We start from the raw sequence: 19,797 nt of genomic DNA on the forward strand, positions 1-19,797 counted from the left end.
GGGCACTGTCTGAGGTGCTAGAAGCAGGTACTGGTTCTTGTGACCTGCATGCGTCTAAAGCACAGAATCTTGGCAAAAAAACAGGCTCTCAAAGGCCACTGGGGCCAGATATCAAATCATTTAATCCTCACGACAGCCTCATGAAGCAGATACTATTATTGTCCTCATTTTCCAGGTAAGGAAACCAAGGTGCTGAGTGAGCTCATGTAAAAGGTGTCATCCTCTGGCCACCTTCCCTTAGTGTCCCTAGACTAGTGGTTCTCAAAGTGTATTCCCCAGGGCTCTCAGCATCAGAAAAATGGTTAGAAATGCAAATGGTCCTACTTTCCCCAGACCTATAGGGTCAGAAACTCAAGGGCGGGGTCCAGCACTATTCTGATTGAACACTTACATTATTAGAAATTAAATCAGGCTGGGTGGTGTGACTCACACCTGTAATCCCAACACTTTGGGAGGCCGAGGCAAGAAGATTGCTTGAGCCCAGGAATTCGAGACCAGCATGGGGAAGATAGGGAAACCCCGTTTCTACTGAAAATTTAAAAATAGCAAAAATTAGCTAGGCATGGTGGCATACACCTATGGTCCCAAATAGAGGTTGAGGTGGGAGGCTCACTGGAGCCCAGTTGGTAGAGGCTGCAGTAAGCCGTGATCGCAACACTGTTCTCCAGCCTGGGCCACAGAGCAAGACCCAAAAAAGCAAAACAAAACAAAACAAAACAAAACAAAAAAACAAAAAAAAATCGCAAAAATCTACTCATAAATAAGTTATAGTAAAAACAAAGGTTAAAAAGTATTCAAAATATATCATTTCTAACTTAATGTACTATGACTTCACATACTATGTCTTAAGCTCTGGAGGTTACTGACATCCATTGCATCCGTGTGGTGCAAACACTATGGTGCATCTCTTCTCAGCTCCACATGCAATGATGTCATAAAATGGGCCATGGAGGGGGAGGATATTTATATCACTGAAGTTAGCAAACACTCCAAATCCAGGTACTTTATAGTTTTCAGAGACCCCATTGTTAAACACCACCAAAACACCAGGCTCTCTGTGTTTTAACAAGCCCTGGGATGACTCCAAGGCACGTTCCATGTTGAGACCTACCCTGAGTGTCTCAGCTGAATGCTATGTTCTGACTCCATCCACATCTTTTCATCACAGTCTTAGCAAATGTCATACCAGGGACCAGAGAGCAGACTCCCTCTGCTCCCCAGGCCCCCAACCCCCACCCAGTCCCAGAGCCACATTCTTGACCTGTGGGAAGCAGAGGAATCTGGGCAGCCGAGGGCCAGTGCTAGGGCCCCTGCAGTGGTGGGGGGCACACTGGGATTCCCCTGAGAAGTGAGCAGCGGATCCCACAGTCACAGCCTGGCTCTCCACTGTGGCTTCTTGCAAACAAAGTCAGTTGGTGGCTGCCATGATAAAGATAGGGAAGCAAAGAGTAAAGCCTGGGGCCCCAGCATTGGGCACACCTGAGCTGACGTCCCCAGCACACCCTTGTGGGCGGTGGGCACAGGGCTGGTTGCATCACCTTCCTGACCTCTGTTTGCTTGTCTGGGACGACAGGAATGGTAGTGTCTACCCCTCTGGGGTCTCTACATTAAATCCAGTAATTTAGGCAAAGAGCCAGGAATATAGTACAGTCTTTATAAACAGAAGCTATTACTGCTTTTCCATTTAGCTATAGTAGAAAGCAATGTCAATGTCAATATTGTTACTCTCCTTGTATGGATGACAGATTTGGGGACACAGGAAAAAAAACAGCAAAGTACCCAGAATGACACAGGGACTCTCTTACTGAAACAGCAAACGCCCAAGATGCATCCCGTTAGCCAGTGATGGATCTCACCCACACCCTCTAATGAGCACATTTCTCCATCCTGGGGCTGCTATCCTAATTTATTTCCAGTAGCTCCAAGTTCTGTAGCAAGAAAGTAACCATTAATTCAGTTACAAAGATTACCAGCTGGTTCTCTGGTTTATTGCTGTAATTCCTCTAAAGCAAGCATCTGCGGGTAAGGACGATGTTCTGCCTTTCCACATTAACGTTGCTTAAATGAGAAGAGGCACTTCCATGTGTCCTTGGAGCGCAAGATTCCAGCAGCACATGGGAGGCTCCCATCACCCTGTGAAAGCCAGGATTTGCCTGGAAAATATTGGGGGTGTGTACTCTGTGAGTACACATGGGGGTAGAGGCAGGAGGCGACCTGGATACAGCAGGTGACTTTGCCCCTCACCTGGGTAAATGCAGACACAGGGATGTGGTGCCCCACTAGGTGTGGAGCCCTTACATACAATAATAGCAGGCATTTATTTAGCAAACACTTACACAGTTCTCACTGTGTACCAGTACTAAGTACTAAGAGCTTCCAAGTACTAATTCATTTGATGCTCCAAACATCCCTACAAAGTACTTTATTATTCCTGTTTCACAGATAAGGAAACTGGGGCACAGACAGGTTGAACAATGTTCCTGTAGCTGAGCCAGGATTTGAACCCAGGTAGTTGGTTGCAGGGATGGAGTTCAAAATGCGTTTCCCATTGAGAGGACCAAAAATATGTAGTGAAGCCATACCAAGTCTGAGTTGAGCAAAACCAAGCATGAATGAAATAAAGGCCTCAGCACAGCTCATAGTCACTGACATACAGAAGGAGGATAAAGGAGGCCCTGCCTAGCCTGGGAGTTGGGGAAGGGTCAATCACAGCGGTTATAACACCTCATTCTCTTGAGTAGGACTTACCACATGGGAATCTGGCATCTCAACCCTCCTGAGACATGTGAGTTAGTGTCCCATTGTGCAGATGTGGAAACTGAGGTTCAGAGACATTGAGTGGGTTACCTGAGGTCACACAGCCTGCAGGTGCAAGGCTGGGACTCAAAGCCAGCCTCCCCGTCCCTATACCTCATGCTTTTTTTCTGCACCTTTCAGCCCAGCTGCCAGACCTCAGCACTAGAGAGCAGGTGGAGCCACCCTCTGTCATGCATACACATGCACCCCAGGCACCTGGCACTCTCTGTAGTGGGGTACCATGTACATGGTAACTGACTCCTATCTCATAGGTAAAGAAATGAAATCTCACCCAGCAAAGAGGTGGCAGGACTGGACGCACACAGATCTGTTGATCCTTTCCCCCATGTTGCCTCAGGAGCCAGAGTGCCAGGCTTCTCCCTGACCCTGTCCAGCCTGAAACCCTGCTGGCCCAGAAAGGCTTAGGTGGCACACTGGATCAGGCGCTCCCAGTGGTGGGAGCCTCCCTCCCTGCTCCAGAGTTCCCCCTGCCTGTGGGCAGAGCTCCTCCAAGCATGTATGCAGACTACAGTGTCCACCTTAATCCACCTGGGACCCTGAGTAGGCCTCATCTCTCCCTAGGATAGGAGGTGTGTGCACCTCTCTGAGGCCCAGCCTTCCCAGCCATGGGCTGGAGGGCCCAGGTCCTAACCTCTCCTCTCCAGGGACCCTGACGACAGCAGTCCCCTCCCCATCATCTCATGCTCCCTGTGTTTGTGTTTGCCTCCTTTTTAGGGATTTATTTCTCTACAAGGGACACAGGTGACTGAACTTCCTCCTGGCCCCGAGGACCCAGGGAAGCACCTCTTTGAGATCAGCCCAGGTAGGCCTGAGCACCTTCCAGCTCTGCGGCCCTGGTGGGGGTGTTGCCATGCCCCTGGCCTGGGAAGGGCAGACCTTCGTGACACTCCTCCCGCAGGAGCCACAGCACAGTCTCCAGGCATGACTCGGAAATGTGGGCCAAATCGACAGGATACTCACATGGGGAAGAAATTAGAAAGTCCCATCAATTATCTGGACAATGAGCTTTTGGGTAATGCGAAACGAGGATTTTTAAATTCACGATAAATGCAAGGAAAGAAACTAGTCAATGGGAACATCTCAGGGTGAAAATCTAAACACAATACCTGGAAATAAAGCCAGGGAAAAACACTAACACAGATCGAGATTATTTAAGTAAGGATGATTATAAATTCCAAGGCAGAGAATTGGGATGTGGCAGGAGGAAGGGGAATAATTTTCCTAAAGAACTGCTCTACTGTCACATTAGCAGTTACAAAACAATATTTTAAACTTCCAAGTTTGACAATGTCGTTGTTAATGCACTAAGTAAAAGTGCCTTGCAGAGAAGCCAGTGTACATGGCAGAGCCGGCTCTGCTGTCAGCCAGTGTTTTCTTTAGCTTGGCCTCCCCCAGAAGCAGAGCCTGAGACAAGGATCTGGCATGAGGAAGGGAGTCAGAGAAGGGAAGAAAGCCAGCCCAGGCATGCTAGTGAGTGGGTTGCTGCTGCAGGCATCCTAGCTCAGTTCCCACAGGGGCTTCTGGACACAGTGCAGAACAGGCCTCAGAGGGGTCTCATCCAAGAAGTGAGGCTGGGGCTCTACCCACCCACTCCCACCCCCCAAGTCCTTGAGAACTGCTTTCTGGGGAGTAACCGACATTTCTAGCCTACCCTCACATGGACAAAACTCTGCAGACAGAGACAGCCTTCAGGGACAGTTGCAGATGCTTGAGGAAGGAGACCACTGGCAGCGTGATGGGAACAGTGAGTGAGAGCTGAGGAATCTGGGAAGGGTACCAAGAGTGTCAGCTGAATTTAGACATCCTGGGAAGTGGTGGCTGTGAACTGAGTGTGCTAGGGCCTCACTGTGGCCCAGTGAACCAGTAAATCTATGATTGGTCGCAAAGCAGTAAAGCCACCCCAGCCACCCTGAGAAATGATCTATTGGCTGTCCACTGAGGGAGCACCCCAGGCTCAGGCCACGAGTAGAGGCTCTTTGGGAACAGGTATGAGAAGATCCTGCCTGGGACAGGGGCATGTCTACCTTTGTCCTGTCCATACCAGAGTTCGCAGGGGCACAGGCAAAAGCTGAAGTACAGAAACACCCTTTCCAACTATACGCGCCTGTGCAAAATTCAAGTACCTATGGTTTCACTTGGGTATTCCTTTTCATCTAATGCAAGAATCTTTGTGGTAAAACTGCACATCAGAAGGTGGTAACAAAGGGATCCTGGGGTATGGAGTAGAAAACAGAGGTTGACTGTGGAACCAGGAGAAAAGGCCTCAGCTATTCAGATAGAGAAGAAATGCAAGTAGTGACGTAGGCAGGGCCCTGCCATCTAGGCAAGGGGTGTGGCCCCTGGCTCTGGGGAGAGGGGTAGTGACTCAAGGCCAGAACTAGAAGGTAGAGGTCAACACACTCCAGCCATCAATTCAGAAAGGCACTGAATGTGTGCTCCATAGACCAGATAAGGGACATCACCTGTGTGCATGTTCATTATCTGGGTCAGAGCTATTTACAAGAATTTATTTGACTCTTGCCAGTGGTGTTGGGGGTGTGGGGGGCGGTAGGAGAAGACCCTTTGCCATATAAGGTAACATAGTCACAAGGTTCCAGAAATTAGAAGATGGACATCTTTGAGGACCATTATTCTGCCTCCCACAATACTCCCAACATCCCTCTAAGATAGGGAATGTCGTCAGACCTATTGTACAAAAACAGACCGTGGGGATTAGAAAGAATCCCCAGAGAGACGCACAGCTAGTGGCGGAGTTGGGGCTTCAGCCCAGACATTCTGGGCTACACACTTACCTTGCCCTCCAACACAGGCATCTGGCCATCTGAGGACCCCTACAGATTCTAGCATTTTCCCCACCTGGGCCTAAGGACTTTGTTATGGGAAGGAAAGTTCCTGAACTCCTTTGTCTCAAGCACAGCAGAAGTAGCCTGCCTGCGCATCAGGTTCCTGCAGATCCTGCGAGCTGCTCCCCAGAGCTGCCCATCTCTGCCCTCCAGCCTTTGTGCAGCTGCTGAGCAGTTCAGGGAGAGCGGGACGGGTGGTGGGCGGTGAGCGGTCCAGTCAGCCTTTGCAGAGTGCGGCGCAGCTATCTACAGAGCAGAGCACAATGCCAGTGCTGCCCGGGGCCCAAGAGTAGTCCCCTCTGCTCCCCTCCCCCTGGGGGCTCCGGATTTAGGGTGCTTCCTATCAGCCTGCTCAGATGGGACCTGGGAGGCTGCACTCGAAGCTCATGCTTGGTTCTGGCTGCAGCTGGCAAAGCTCCCCATCCTTCACAGCCCATGAAGGTGTCAGGCCAGAGGGGTAAGGTGAATCTCCTGAGGCCAAACAGCTGGAAGGTACAGGAGCCTGGACCCTCCCAGGTCAGCCTGACCCCAGAAGGGTGGGCTTCCTGTTACAGCAGTTGCTGACTGAGGCTTCAGCTATAGGCCATGTTGGGGCTAAAAATGAATAAGAAGAAGATTGGATGAACCCACCTTAAACCACAGCAACATGCAGTCACAGGAAGGCCAAGAAACCCATTCACATCCAACTCAGCAAACCTCTAGTGTGACCTCAGCTTTGAGCCAGCCTTGCAGGGCCCTGAGATGAACAGGGGTCAGTCTCTGCCTAGGGAGTCTGGGGACATTTTCTTCCTGAGCTCGAGGCACAATAAGGACTTATCCTCACTAGGCTGAGCACAGTTACCTGGGGGCAGGAGCAGGAAGTATCACCAAGTGGGCCATGCCAGTGTGCACCAAGCACAGCCCCCGGGGTAAATGTGCAAAGACCAAGAGGAAATCCAGGCTGGGTGGGTGAAGAGCGGCAAGTGCACCTGGGGGGACAAGGGGCTTCTCCTACAGTTCCGAGGGTGCCAGGTGGCAGGCTCTGCGAGCAGTGAACTAACAGGCGCAGGAAGGAGACTAACAGCCCCGCCTGGGGTCTGGGCCTAGGCCAGGAAATCAGGGCAGGATATGAGGAAGGAGGACAAACCCCGGATCACTTCCAGGCTATGCCTGTGCTGGCCTGTGGCACTGGTCACACCACAATGGGTCCCTCACTCTCCAGCCAGCACCCCCAAGAGGGGGAAAAACTTGACAACTCTTGGAAATGTGACAGAATTCCAAGGATGGTCATGCCTAGAATCAACTACGTAAATTTTAAGCCATAGTTCTATTTGTGCAATTCAACGGTATAAAAAATGACAATGTTTTCAAAGTAGAAGTAAAAATGAGGAAACATTATACTGTGAGTGCCATCTAGTGGAGAGATCTGCCAGTTCTGGGCCAGAAAGTGCAGGCCCTGTTGCCCACCCCCAGCCTTTCAGCCAGCACAGCTAGATAGGAGTGGAGCTTGAGGCCAAGCCATCTGGCTTCCAAAGCCACACACTAAAATTGCCCTCCAACACAGACATCTGGCCATATGGGGCCTCCTACAGATTCTAGCATTGTTCCCATCTGGGCTGGGAGGTCTTGGAACTTGATACAGCATACACCTCTGGTTCCAAAAGCACCTGAGAACCTGCACATCCAGCCACTGAGCAAGACACAGAGAAAACACTCTTATAAGGGGGCTTTAGTGCCAGTGGGACTTCTGTCCTCTTGTGGCTGTGGCCTGCCACTGCTTCCCCGACATGGTCAGTATATAAAGCATACTGAGAGGTGGGAGCAATTGCTTTGGGCAGAGGTGACGGTCTCCTCCCTGAAGCTGTGGGGACATGCAGGAAAACCACTTATAAAGTTTAAGGGAGGCTGAAAGGGTGACTGGCATTTGTGTCTTGCTTGAACAGTTGCTTACACACAAGATTTGCTTTTCATGGTTACCAGGCAAGGAAAATCTGACTGAGGACTGATGGCAAATGGGGTTCTGCCAGGCACACCTCCTGCCGTAAGCATCCAGTTCTCAAGAGGAGCAGAATGTGAAGCCTCTGTGGGACCACAGGCCTGGGCACTGATGGAGAAAAGAGGGTGACATGGGCCCTCAGACTTTCTAGAATTCTCATAGTGCAGAGCAGACAGGCAAGATGCCACCTGCAGGAAGTCAGCTGAGATTTGAGGTCAGAACTCACAACAGATCCCCAGTGCCCAGAGGAGCTGGTTGGGAGGGTGCCCCTGCCCCAGTTCACAACACCATCCACCAGGGAGGGAACTGCAACCTTGCCTGGCAAGCAAAGAAAGGTCTACATTTCCCCTCTGCCTCCTTCCCACCCCAGTGCCCAGGGTGCAGTTCAGGGAAGAGTCTAGGAGAAGCAACCCCCATCTATGCCAGCACACCCCAGTCCCTGAGGGCCACAGTGCTGGGGGAGCAGCACAAAAAGAGCTTTGAACCAGATGTGAGGGAACAGAATTAAGGATTGGAGAGATCCTTAATGAGACTGTTAGAATAACTAAGAGTGGCACACACTCTGGACCCTGGGAAAATCACCAAGTGAGCAACGACTCAAAGGGAAGGTAGGAAGTGATAGGCATAGTTATTGGGAAAGTAAAACCATTTCATGTTTATTCTCCAGTGAGCTTAGCTTTTTTGTATTAGGGTAAGTGAACTGCTGGAATAACCCCCAAATCTCAGGATCTTGACACAAGAATGTATTTGTCTTTCATATAAAGTCAAAAATGAACACTTGTGATTGGCAGGCAGTTGATCTCCCAGCATCTTCCTATTTCATGGTTTCGCCATCTGAAACCTGTGGCTTGCAAAAGTATCCCAGTTGTTTCCATGCTAGGAGGCCATCATGCCTGGGAGATGTGTTGATCCAGGCCTGGAAGTGGCCCCATCATCCTGTCACAGCCCATTGGCCAGAATGCAGTTGCGTGGCTACACCTGGGAGCAAGAGAGTCTGGGAAATGGAGTCCACCTCTTTCCAGGAGGAAGGCAAGGCTGGTTTGGTGAACAGTCAGTAGTCCTGCCATTCTGTATAATGATCTGTTACCTTGGAGTAAGAAAGACACCCTCCTACCCTCACAGAATTAACAAGTTCAGGAAGCAGGCAGGAAGGCAGACATTGACTCACAGGATGAGAAAGGCTAGGAGGAGAGTAAAAAGGCAATTGTGTGAGCCTGGAGGAGGGGACCCTGATGCACGCAGGGAGTACATGGGACTTCCAGGATAAAGTGACAACAACCCTGCTCTTTGAAGTTTAAGTGAGAGTCAGCCAGGTGAAGAATCAGGGAGAGCAGCTGGGCAGAAGCAGCAATGGGCAAGCACAGTGGGCACGGGGGCTGTGTGTCTCCTTCACACCTTAGTTCCAAGGCGCTCAGCACACAGGTAACTGAATTTAATGTAAGGATTGGAAGCAACAGGAGGTTAAGCTTTCTGCCAGAATGAAAAGTTGTCCTCTGTGGCAGGAGAATGGCGTCGGGCAGTGGTTCTCAAGCTTTAGCGAGCCTCCGCCTCATCTGGAGGGCTTGCAAAAAACACTGCTGAGTGGGCTCAGGGTCCAAGGTGGAGAGGCTGCCCCTGGTGTAGAGATAGTGGGGGACTTAGAATCCTGGAAGGGTGAATGAGATGGGCCTCACAAGAGGACTGAGTGAGAGGAGGTTTGAGTTAATTGGGGGCAGGCAAAGCTATAACCAATGTTTTAATTCTAATAATTATTATTCCAAGAGGAGGAGGACCGTATAATGTATAAGATGCTGGTCTGTGCTTTGATCTCCTGGCCCTTTTTAATCCCTAGGCCACTTGCCTCAGGGGAAGGTGAGGTCTCTAGAGCAGAAAGCAGAAATCTCCTGCTGTCCCACCCCAGATAATTGATGTGGACAGGGTCAGGAAAGAGGCGTTCCCCTAGACTGGTCACCCTGCCCCAGCAATGCCCCAGGAAGGTGATAGGCATGGTGCCACCAGGAAAGCAGGCTCCAGGCACCAGGGTCCCGCCTCAGACAGACACACCATGGTCAAGAAAGGCAGGAGAGCTACCTAGCTTCCAGCCCCAAGTGACTGCAGGTAACCAGGAGGTAATCAGGTGACCAGGAGGGACCAAGAACAGCCCATCCCATTGCCAGGCCTCATGTAAGCCTGACCACAGCAAAGAGGACCCCTTCCCTCCATCTCAATAGTAGCTGGGACTCAGCTCCCTTCCATCCTGGGAGCATAGGGCTTGGAGATAGAATTAACATGATTCTTTCTAACAAATATCATATTTGTTGAGTGCCTGAGGTTGTAGACCAAGGTGTGTATGAGTGCTAGTGGGCTAAACATTCACTGAGTTCCTTTTAGGGAATGAAGCTGAGCACACCACGTTTATCCTCACCACACTCCTGGGACTAACCCCTACTAACTCATCTAACAGGCAAGGCCCCTGGGACTCTGACAAGCTAAGTAACTTGCTGGGATCCGAGGGCCGGTGAGCGGTGGAACTGCAGATTGAGCCAGCTCTAACCCCAGAGCCCTGCTCTTCCTCAGCCTGCTGAGGCTAGCTCCCCCAGGGCAGGCATGAAGGAGCCAGGCCCCACAAAGGGACTGAGACTCAAGGACCCCCAGGTCCTGCCCACCTGGTACTTCTGTCTTGCCAGGGCAGCTGCCTGGCAAACCCTGCCCCTCCCAGCCCTTTGAAAGCTGTCTGCTCCTTGCAGACTTGATCCTGGGGGCCTCTCAGACCTGGGCTTTTTGCTGATGTGGGCATCCAGCCCCAGGCCAAGTTTAGGCCTCCCTTTAAATCCACAAGGAGCGGGTGGGGAGTGGAGAGACCTGCTTTGGCACTCTGGGCAAAAAGAGTTGCTAAGATCCCAGAGCAGGCCTGTCCCCAAAAAACAGCCATGTTTGGTGAGATGAATTAGGTCATCCGTTAAGCTCTGTAACTCATTGCTAAAATCCGTCTTCTGGAATTAGCACAATGCTATTGAAGGGAACCAAGTGGGTTGGTGCTATCAAAGGGAACCAAGTGGGTTGGCTGCAGGCTTGAGACCAGAGCCATAAGTCTTTCTAGTGACTAACTGTAAATGGGGTGGGGCCAGAGGAGTGGAGATTAAGAGTCCTGGTTGGAGCGGGTTGCAGAAGCCAGCTCTGGCTAACTCTAGCAAAGGGGAAATTCACCAGAAACCAGGGGGTAGGATGTGATGGGAGTGACACTTGTGGAAGGGGCAAGCGGCTGGGCTGTCACGGGGCCAGGAGCTGGGAGGGGCGAGCGGGTGGTACTCTGTGCCGGGAAGGTTGAATCTCGCCCGGCTCTGCAATCCTGGCATGGCTCACTTGCCGAAAGCCCAAAGTCTCAGTATCTGTGCTTAAGCTACATGCCTACCCCTGACTACACTGGGGTGGTGAGGAAGGGCCTATCCACTCTGGCATCTGGACCAGCCCTCCCAAGACTTCGCCTAGTGGGGGCAAGGAGACTCCAAAGGAACTTGGGTGCCTTCCAGAGGGGAGAGTAGACGACAAACAGCCAATCTCTGTCAAATGTTCACTGCTGCAGATGGTCCATGACTGTATTTCTGCAAGGCTGAGTGTCACATCATTGGTCTTGCCCTTTCCAAGTGCCAGACAAGGGGCCAGGACGGGATGCCTTTTCAGCAACATTGCACCGAGCCGATGGCCCCCCACACTCAGGAGCAATTCCTACTTGTGGGGAAGGACCTGAGTGTGCAGTGCTGAGGATTAGCCCGAGGAAGACGTGAATGGCCACCCTGGATCTGAGGAAAAGGAGGAGGAGGAGAGTGCTCTGTTTTCTGGTGCAGAAGGAGGTGAAGGGTACCACAGCTGCTCTGAGGCCTGGGTCTAGTCCCCATCCTGGAGCACCTGTCTGCTTTGGGCTGGGAGCCCCATATTTCTCAAGATCAGGGTCAGGAGACTCGGGGGCCAGCTGCACCATTCAGAGGCCTGGCAAGCTCTCTGCTCTCCCACAGAGGTCCATGCTCCTTCCCTCCCACTGGGCTCCTTGGGGCCTCCCCCCAACTCCCCAAACACCAGATGGGAATCCTGCAGGCAATAGGAGGCCTGGACAGGGATGGCTTTGAGGTCTTGGGTTTTCAGCTCCAACCAGTCTTCAGAGACCACGGTAGTAACAAAGCTAGCATTGTGTCCCATGGGAATCAGGGCCATGGGGTTGATTGTCGCCAGACACACCACACGTGGATGCAGATGTTGCCTAGGCAAGCTGGTGTCTGCATGTAGAAAGGAAGCTTCCGAGGAAGAGCTGGGGAGGCAAGCCTGGGAGCCATCTTCCTGTTTGTGCCCATTTTCCACACACTCTCAACAGACACCAAGGGCCTCGCAGCATCTAGTCAGTGCTGTTCCAGACCACCCATCTCTCCAGGCCAGAGTCAGGGAGAGCTGGATGCAAGCATAGACATGCTACTCAGGGACTGTGTGGGTTTTGACAAGTCACAGAGGGCTCCGTGCCTCAATGTCCCATAAACTGGGGGTGAGAATATTGCCAAGCACCTTGGGTTGTGGTGAGGATTCACTGAGAACCCAGATCCTGGCTCATAGTAGGTACCTGGTCTAGATAAGCTCCCCTCCTCCCTGCATGCTCTCTAATCATTAATCGTTATGATTAATAACAGCAACCTAATCCCATCACAATGCCGTGTGATGAGTGCTCTGATAGAGGTATCCCTGACTGAGACACTTTTATCTTTAGCTTCAGGATTTCCCTTGGCCAACGGCACAGTAAGTAACCTCGGAGTTCAAAGCATTCAGCAAACAATGGAAAGGCAGAGCCGCCAGAAATGTACACATGATTTTCATGACAGGTATGGTAATGCCATGTTAGCTAGCAGAGCCTCTTTCTCTACTGCCCGTATGGACCTATGTTGCAACACCAATTGGAATTGGATGGAATCTGTGCCCTGTTGCCAGGGTCACCCCTAACGGAATGGAGAGATCAGTAATCATCCCAGCTGGTGTCATACTGAATTGTTTAAAACACAAATCATAATTGATGCCAAGTAAAAGCTCCATGTGCCCATTAAAATATGGCATTATGGAAGAAGTAAAGTACATTTGAATCCTTAAAAATAAAACAAAAACTATGTGTTAGAAAGATCACTCAGGGTAGACCAACTGAGGGGCTTACAAGAACTGTAATGTCTGATGCTCATCTCCACCAATGTCTATTCTGTGCCCCCACCCCCACCCTGGCAGTGTCGACAGAAAAGACCACACTGCCACAGGAGTAGCGGGGACCCCTGTGGGAGGCAGCGCAGAAGCCAGGCTGCTTAAAGCAGAGCCCTGAGTCTTTCATGCATTTACAAGTTTATGTGCCAAGTTCTCCAGGATCAAGCCAGGGAGTCCTGATCGCTAACAACATCTCTGCCTTGGGGGCCTGTTTAAGTGGCTTCCAGACTCAGCTCAGACCCTAGCTCTCAAGGGCAACCAGATTAGGTTTCTTCCCTTCTCTGAATCTCAGTTTCCCCCTGTGTAAGACGAGAGGGCTGGCCCAGTGACCTCTGACGTGTCTGCCTGAACGAGTAGAATGGCACCAGCTGGCATTCTATAGCCAAGTTTGTCCAGAGGGAGCCAGTTCCTGCCCGTCTTATGGCTACACAAGGTCATTGAAGTCGCCCTCAGGCATGGAGCTTGTAGCTGCCTGGCCTTATCCAGCCTGCCCTTGGAGCAGATAGGAGACTGCTGCCTGCTGTCTTAAAGGGAGGTCTGACCTTGAAGGGGAGCCAGTGTGCACAGATTACTCCGCAGAGGAGACAGATACTGTGCGTCTGACATGCCCAGAGCATCCCTGATCACATTAGCCGCCGCCTGAGTGGGGAGGATGCTGATACCAGCCTATCTCGGCACCTGGTACCAGCCAGCCTGAGTCTTGGCCTGACCTCGCGCATCCCCTGCTGAGGTTGTCTGCAGAGCGCCAGATGATGGGTAATGACAGAAATGAAATTAGATGAGAAGTTTGCCAGTGATCCCCACCCCTGAGATGGGAGTGGCTCTTACACTTCCTGGCTTTGCAGTGGGGTTCTCCTGTCTTAGCCTCACTTCTCTCAGCTCAGCACAGGACCAGGTGTGGGAAACTCCTGCAGGCTCCCTGGAAAGAGTCCCCTTGAGCAGGATCATTGCTTTGGCCAAAATCGTGCCCTAGAACAGCACTCTTCTATAGAGATGTAACGCAAGCCATGTTTGTGGTTGCAAATTTTCTAGTGAGTACACATGTGAAAACATCTGCATAAATATATACACCTACTACACACTCACAAGGACTAAAAATTTAAAATTTTTTTAAAAGTGAAAGGAAAGAAAGCTAGTGAAATTATTCTTAATAATGTATTTTATTTAAACTACTGGCTCCAAAACACTATCATTTCAATATGTAATCAAAATAAACATTAGTGAAATATTCCACATTCTTTTTTGCTTCCAAGTCTAAATTGGTATTTACACTTAAAGCACATTTCCATGCAGACACTAAATTTTCACTGGAAGTACTTGATATATATTTATTTATTCTAATTTTTTAATTTTTTAAACTGACACACAATAATTGTACATATTCATGGGGTACATAGTGATGTTTTGATACATATATTGTACAGTGATCAGATTAGGGTGATTAGCATATCCACCATCTCAAGCATTTACCATTTATTTGTGTTGGGAGCATTCACTGTCCTCCTGACTATTTGAAATTATGTAATATATTAATTAATTAACTATAGCCATCTTTGATCGGCATTTAGATTTCATAAAATGTGTGATTGAAAAGTAGAGTCACATACCCAAGTTATTCCAAACATACTTAAATGTTTTTCAGCAATGGAACTGAATGTCAGTTTTTAAACTAATGTAAATTAAATTAAATTGACAATTCCATTGCTCAGGCACACCTGCTTCATTCACATGCTCAGGACCCACATGTGTGGTGGCACCGTATTGGACAGCACAGGCCTAGATGAGAACACCAGCATAGAACAGGTGCTCTACAGGCAAAAATGAAAGAAGCAAGGGGAGAAAGAGAAAGAAGGAAGGATGAACAAAGAAAGAACAGCAGGGATGGGGAGGGGGTGGGAGCCTCAGACTTGGAGTAAGACAGAGCTAGATTCACATTTGAGCTCTGCCATTTGCTCAGTAAAAGAACCTGGACCAATAACTTAAATCCCATGAGCTTCATCTGATCGTAGAAGGGAAACTGCCTACTTGGCAAGACAGCTGTAATCATCATGTGAAGTACGATATGCAGAAGGCAGGACAGTTTCTCCCCTGACCCCACCCAGTCCTTTCTCTTTTTTTTTTGACGGAGTCTTGTTCTGTCGCCCAGGCCGGAGTGCAGTGGCACGATCTTGGCTCACTGCAACCTCCACCTCCCTGGTTCAAGCAATTCCCTTCCTCAGCCTCCCAAGTAGCTGGGATTACAGGTGCACACCACCATGTCTGGCTAATTTCTTTGTATTTTTAGTAGAGACAGGGTTTCACCGTGTTGGCCAGACTGGTCTCGAACCCCTGACCTCAGGCAATCGGCCCACCTTGGCCTCCCAAAGTGCTGGGATTACAGACATGAGCCACCACGCCCAGCCTCTCTCTTTTTTTTTCAGTTCTTCTTTTATCTGTCATAGACAAACAAGCTTCCAATGAGATTTTAATTTTTTAGTTGTGTTGCTTTAAAACAAACAAACAAAAAATCTAATAATCATCGCTTTACAACTGTGCTTCTCAAATTTCCTGGTGCATCAGAATCCCCCAGGCTGCTGGCCCTTCCCTGGCTCCAGAGGCCTGGAGTGAGTCAAGGAATCTGCATTTCTAATGAACTCTGGACAATACTGGTGCTGCTGGTCTGAGAACTACTCACTGACAGGTCAAGAGACAGCAGAAAAAAGGAAAAAAACTTTATACTTAATCCCTTTAATGGCACTTTTTTTCCTTTTTTTTTAAATACAGGACATGTTTATTTTTGCCTTGAGTCCCCAAAAATTCTCTAGCTGGTCCTGAGCAGAGTGGGTGAGCCACCCCAGAAGCAGGGGCCCTGAGGCTGTGCTCAGGGTGGTGTGAATCTGGGATGCAGAGAGATGTCCCTGGACTGTGTTTGATTCTGGGCACTGTGCTCAGGAGGGCTGTCCCCAAGGCAGTGAGGAGCCTGGAGGCCACCCCGCTTCCCTGCAGCTCTGAGCTTCTCCACTGGGATGGAAGGAGGACTCTGCGGGGCTCAATGGCCACACAAATGGATGTGAAGGGCTGCACATCTCTGTGCGGGCCTAGGGCTAGCCCCTGCAGCATGTTTTTTAGTTGATATTTAGCTGGTGTGTCCCCTTGGGCACATGGATACTCAAGGGGTGAGAACAGACCCTCACAGACACCCAGGGGCCCCCAAGTTGCTCCATACATGCCCACCAGCAGTCAGGTCCCTCTCCCACCAGTCACTAGGACCGTGGTGCTCTGCTGAGGGTGTACTGAAAATGGGCACCAATAGGGAGATGACTCCTGGGCTCAGCCTCCCCAGCTCTCCTCTGGAGCCTTCCTTTCTACATACAGACACCATCCTGGGCAAGGAAGTCCAGCCAGGCAGCTCCTCTTCCCACAGCCTGCTACCCCACCTGCAGTGGACAGGCCACCCCCAAGGGTGTTCAGCCTCCACTCTGCCATGCACTAGGCACCTGGATTGGGGATGGGCAACAGACCCATCCCCACAAAGATACCCACCCTGTGGCACTGGCACTGCCGACCCTGAGCATACTCCACCCCAAAACACTCTGGGGTGCCTGACCCCAACCCCAGCCCTCCTCATGCCTGTGGTCAGGCCTCCACTGGGCATGAGGGGAAGACAGCAACAGCCACTGGGCAGGGCCAGGAGAGGCGGGGCAGAGGCCTGGGAATCAGGAGGCAGGAGGGAGCCAGGAAAACCCACTCACAGGAGGCGGAGGCAGAGGCAGCAGGAGGCAGGACTGCAGAAGGGCCCCAGCCCTCAGCATACGCTCCACTGGCCCACTCGACTTCACTTAAAAAACACAAATTTAAAGATAGAATGATTAAGAATTTCAAGACAGTAACCACAGAGCATTCAATTCTAAATGCAGAGCCCTTCAAGAGGCAAGGGTGTCACTGAGCACATGCGCTAGTTAAAGGCCATGAAACTGGCCCTGACAATGAGTTTCTGAATTTAAATGCAGGAAGTGGCCCTCTGTTCTGACCTGCTGGGCTCCATCCTGTGGGTACAACCTTCGAACATCCCTTGCTGGTCTCTTCCTGCAAATGCACTGGCCCTCAGAGCTCAAGTCCTGAGTGAGTTTGGTGCACATCTTATCATGGTCCTCATCTCATTCATAAACTTGACATCCAGAGAGGGAAAGTGGCTTCTCCAAGGGCTGGGCATGCACAGCTCCCACCACATTCTCGTGCCATGCTCTTCCCTCCAGCACCCGGCCCCTGCCCTACAGCCTTCTCCTGTCCAACCTGCTGATAGCAAGGCTCCAGCACACACTTCACAGGTGGCTCTTCCTGATCCATTACGGCAAAGGGGCCTTTAACTGAACTCCCCCCATGGAGCTCAATAGGGAATGTCACCCTTGGAGGGTGGCCTGCACCTTCATCCTTGCAGATCGAGGCCAGGGTCTCAATTAGGTGATCAAACTTCAGCCACATCTCTTGAATGATGCCAACTGGAAGGTGCCTTTAGTGTCCCACCAATAGGACTGCCTGCCTGTACCAGCTTGGCTTCCTGGGTGCATAACATGGTCTATACTCCAGTGCACTGGCCCAGCCTCTCTCTTCAGTGTGACACTCTGCCTGCCTGCCTGACCCCACAACCTGTTCTACACAGGGGGACACTTCCATTGCCTTTGGGGGCTCCAGGATGCCTCCTGTCCTGCAGTGGGCTAGCTGCATGGACCTAGACTCCAGGCTGACTCTCAGCAGGGTCACGCTCTTAGCAGGAGGCTCACAGAAGATCAGGCTGGTGCTGGGCACCACGGTTCTGTGACACTGAGACACAGAAGGATGTGCACAGAAGTCCCTCAGATGGTGATAGCGCACCGGGCAGGAAGGGGTGATGCGCAGGAGGAGGTATGCTTGTGCCAGCGCAGAACAAAGATGTAGATAAAATTCTTTATGAGTGATCTCAGCTAGACTAAATCCCTAGATAAATTAGGATGTGGGGAGGAATGTGGCAGGGGATTAGTAGGTGGGGGTTGAATGACCCAGGTCACCTCTGAGAAACCAAACCCAAGTACAGAGGCTCCTCCAACTGTCAGCTCAGGAACCCTCTGAGACACAGGCTGCTCCCCAGAGTAGGTTCTTCCTATGCATGTGTGGTCCATGGGCCAGCTGCATCAGCATCACCTGGGAGCTTGGTGGAAATACAGACCCTGGAGCCCCACCCATGCCACCTCAAACAGAATCTGTGTTCTTGCAGTTTGTCCTGGGCGCTCTGTGTGCATCTTAAAATTGGAGAAGCAGCGCTTTCAAGCAAAACAACATCAAGCCTATCCAACCCTGGACTAGGAGATCCTGAGATGTGATCCCCTCCCTCAAGAACTCCTAGTCTGGGGTTGAGTAGCCTTGATGTTGTTTTGCTCCAAAGTGCTGCTTTTAAGGTGCCTGGTTCTTTAAAGGTTCGTGATAAATTAAACCAATGAAGGAGCAATCGTCCAAAAGCAGAAAGAATGCTAAAAGTCATGGTTGGGAGAGGCAACAATAACAAGAAATGGAGTCTAGTTCTCAGGCTGCAAACTGAGCTGCAAGCCAGGACTGACTATCCATGGGCTGATTCTGGCTCACATATTTTGTTTGGCTCATGCAATATTTTTCAATGCACAGGATTTTACCCACTAAAAATATATAGATTTCTATAGGGTAAATTTGGGCCTGCTTTCTCCATATAAAGAATTGACAGGAGCTGGCAGGGCATGGTGGCTCACGCCTATAATCCCAGGACTTTGGGAGGCCAAGGCCGGAGGATCACTTGAGGTCAGGAGTTCGAGACCAGCCTGACCAACATGGAGAAACCCCATCTCTACTAAAAATACAAAATTAGCCGGGCACAGTGGCGCATGCCTGTAATCCCAGCTACTTGGGAGGCTGAGGCAGGAGAATGAACCCTGGAGGCGGAGGTTGTGATGAGCCGAGATTGTGCCATTGTACTCCAGCCTGGGCAGCAAGAGCAAAAGCTGCTTTTTCAGTTTATCTTACCTGCCTGATCTCTATGGGGTTAGAGTCTGTGTGTACTAGTGCACATAATAAACTCAAAAGCAAAGATGGCTAGAAAATGATGGTTATTATGTATTGGCTGACTTATTTGACACCCTTAATTATTTGTCCTGTGGGGCCATGGTTAAGGGTGAGGTGCTCAGTCTTACTGTCTGAGTTTCAATCACGGCTCAGCCTCTCCCCAGATCTGAGGTCCAGAGCGAGTCACAGAACCCTGTAAACTTCAGGCTCCTTATTTGAAAAATGGCCGTGACAAAAGTAGTTCCATGTAGGATGTTAAACGTGTTGCCTGGCACATGGTTAGTTATTGGTAAAGGCTATAAATTAGTTTAAATTAAAAAATTTATTATAAGTCAATGTATTTAAATTAATTTACAGCTATTTAACAATAGCTAAGTAGCACAGCATTATAATTGCAGTACCAGAGCAAAACAACACGAAGGAATACAAGTATTTATTCCCTACATTGATAAAATACCAACACTGATTATCAATATTTTCTATGGAAAGGTATTCAGAATGCCTAACATTTTAAAATTCAGCTAAAATATTAGACATTTCAAATAAAAAGTAAATATTAGAAGCATTAAGTGAAAACAAAAATCTGTGAAATATAAATGTTAAAAATGTTACCCTTCTCATACTAATTGTTAGCAGATGACACGAATAAAATATTATTCAAAAGTAATGAACTAAACCCTACAAGATAAAGAAACTTCTAATAATATTTGGAATGAAAATCTACTATTTGATGTTATCTGGATCATGAGCATATTTTTGTGCCCATTTTTTCCGGCTGCTGAAACCTTTTTTTTACTCTAGATTGGTTAAGGCAATGGTGAGGCGTTCCAAGCTAAATTTCAAACTAATTTCCAATATTATCCTTTGAGTTTTTCATCTTGAAGTAATTCCATTTCTTCTTCCCCACTTTAG

The 19,797-nt window shown here is 49.8% G+C and overlaps 1 protein-coding gene across 15 annotated transcripts in view; it reads left to right on the top strand.

Annotated features, from left to right (window-relative positions):
• The window catches only part of ARHGAP22 (Rho GTPase activating protein 22), a 225,972-nt gene that overhangs the window by 97,157 nt on the left and 109,018 nt on the right, over positions 1-19,797 (top strand). For 12 of the 15 annotated variants that reach the window (XR_010135214.1, XM_031015629.3, XM_004049379.5 and 9 more), the window contains one exon: positions 3,532-3,619. The exons of the other annotated variants lie outside the window; for them this stretch is intronic. Coding sequence is in view for 11 of the 12 variants with exons in the window: in XM_031015629.3 (XP_030871489.1) it covers positions 3,532-3,619 (88 nt within the window). In the remaining variant the exon portion in view is untranslated. The remainder of the gene's footprint in view (positions 1-3,531; positions 3,620-19,797) is intronic. 15 annotated transcript variants of the gene reach the window in all.

Source organism: Gorilla gorilla, chromosome 8 (assembly GCF_029281585.2).
Source record: "Gorilla gorilla gorilla isolate KB3781 chromosome 8, NHGRI_mGorGor1-v2.1_pri, whole genome shotgun sequence".
NCBI lineage: Eukaryota > Metazoa > Chordata > Mammalia > Primates > Hominidae > Gorilla > Gorilla gorilla.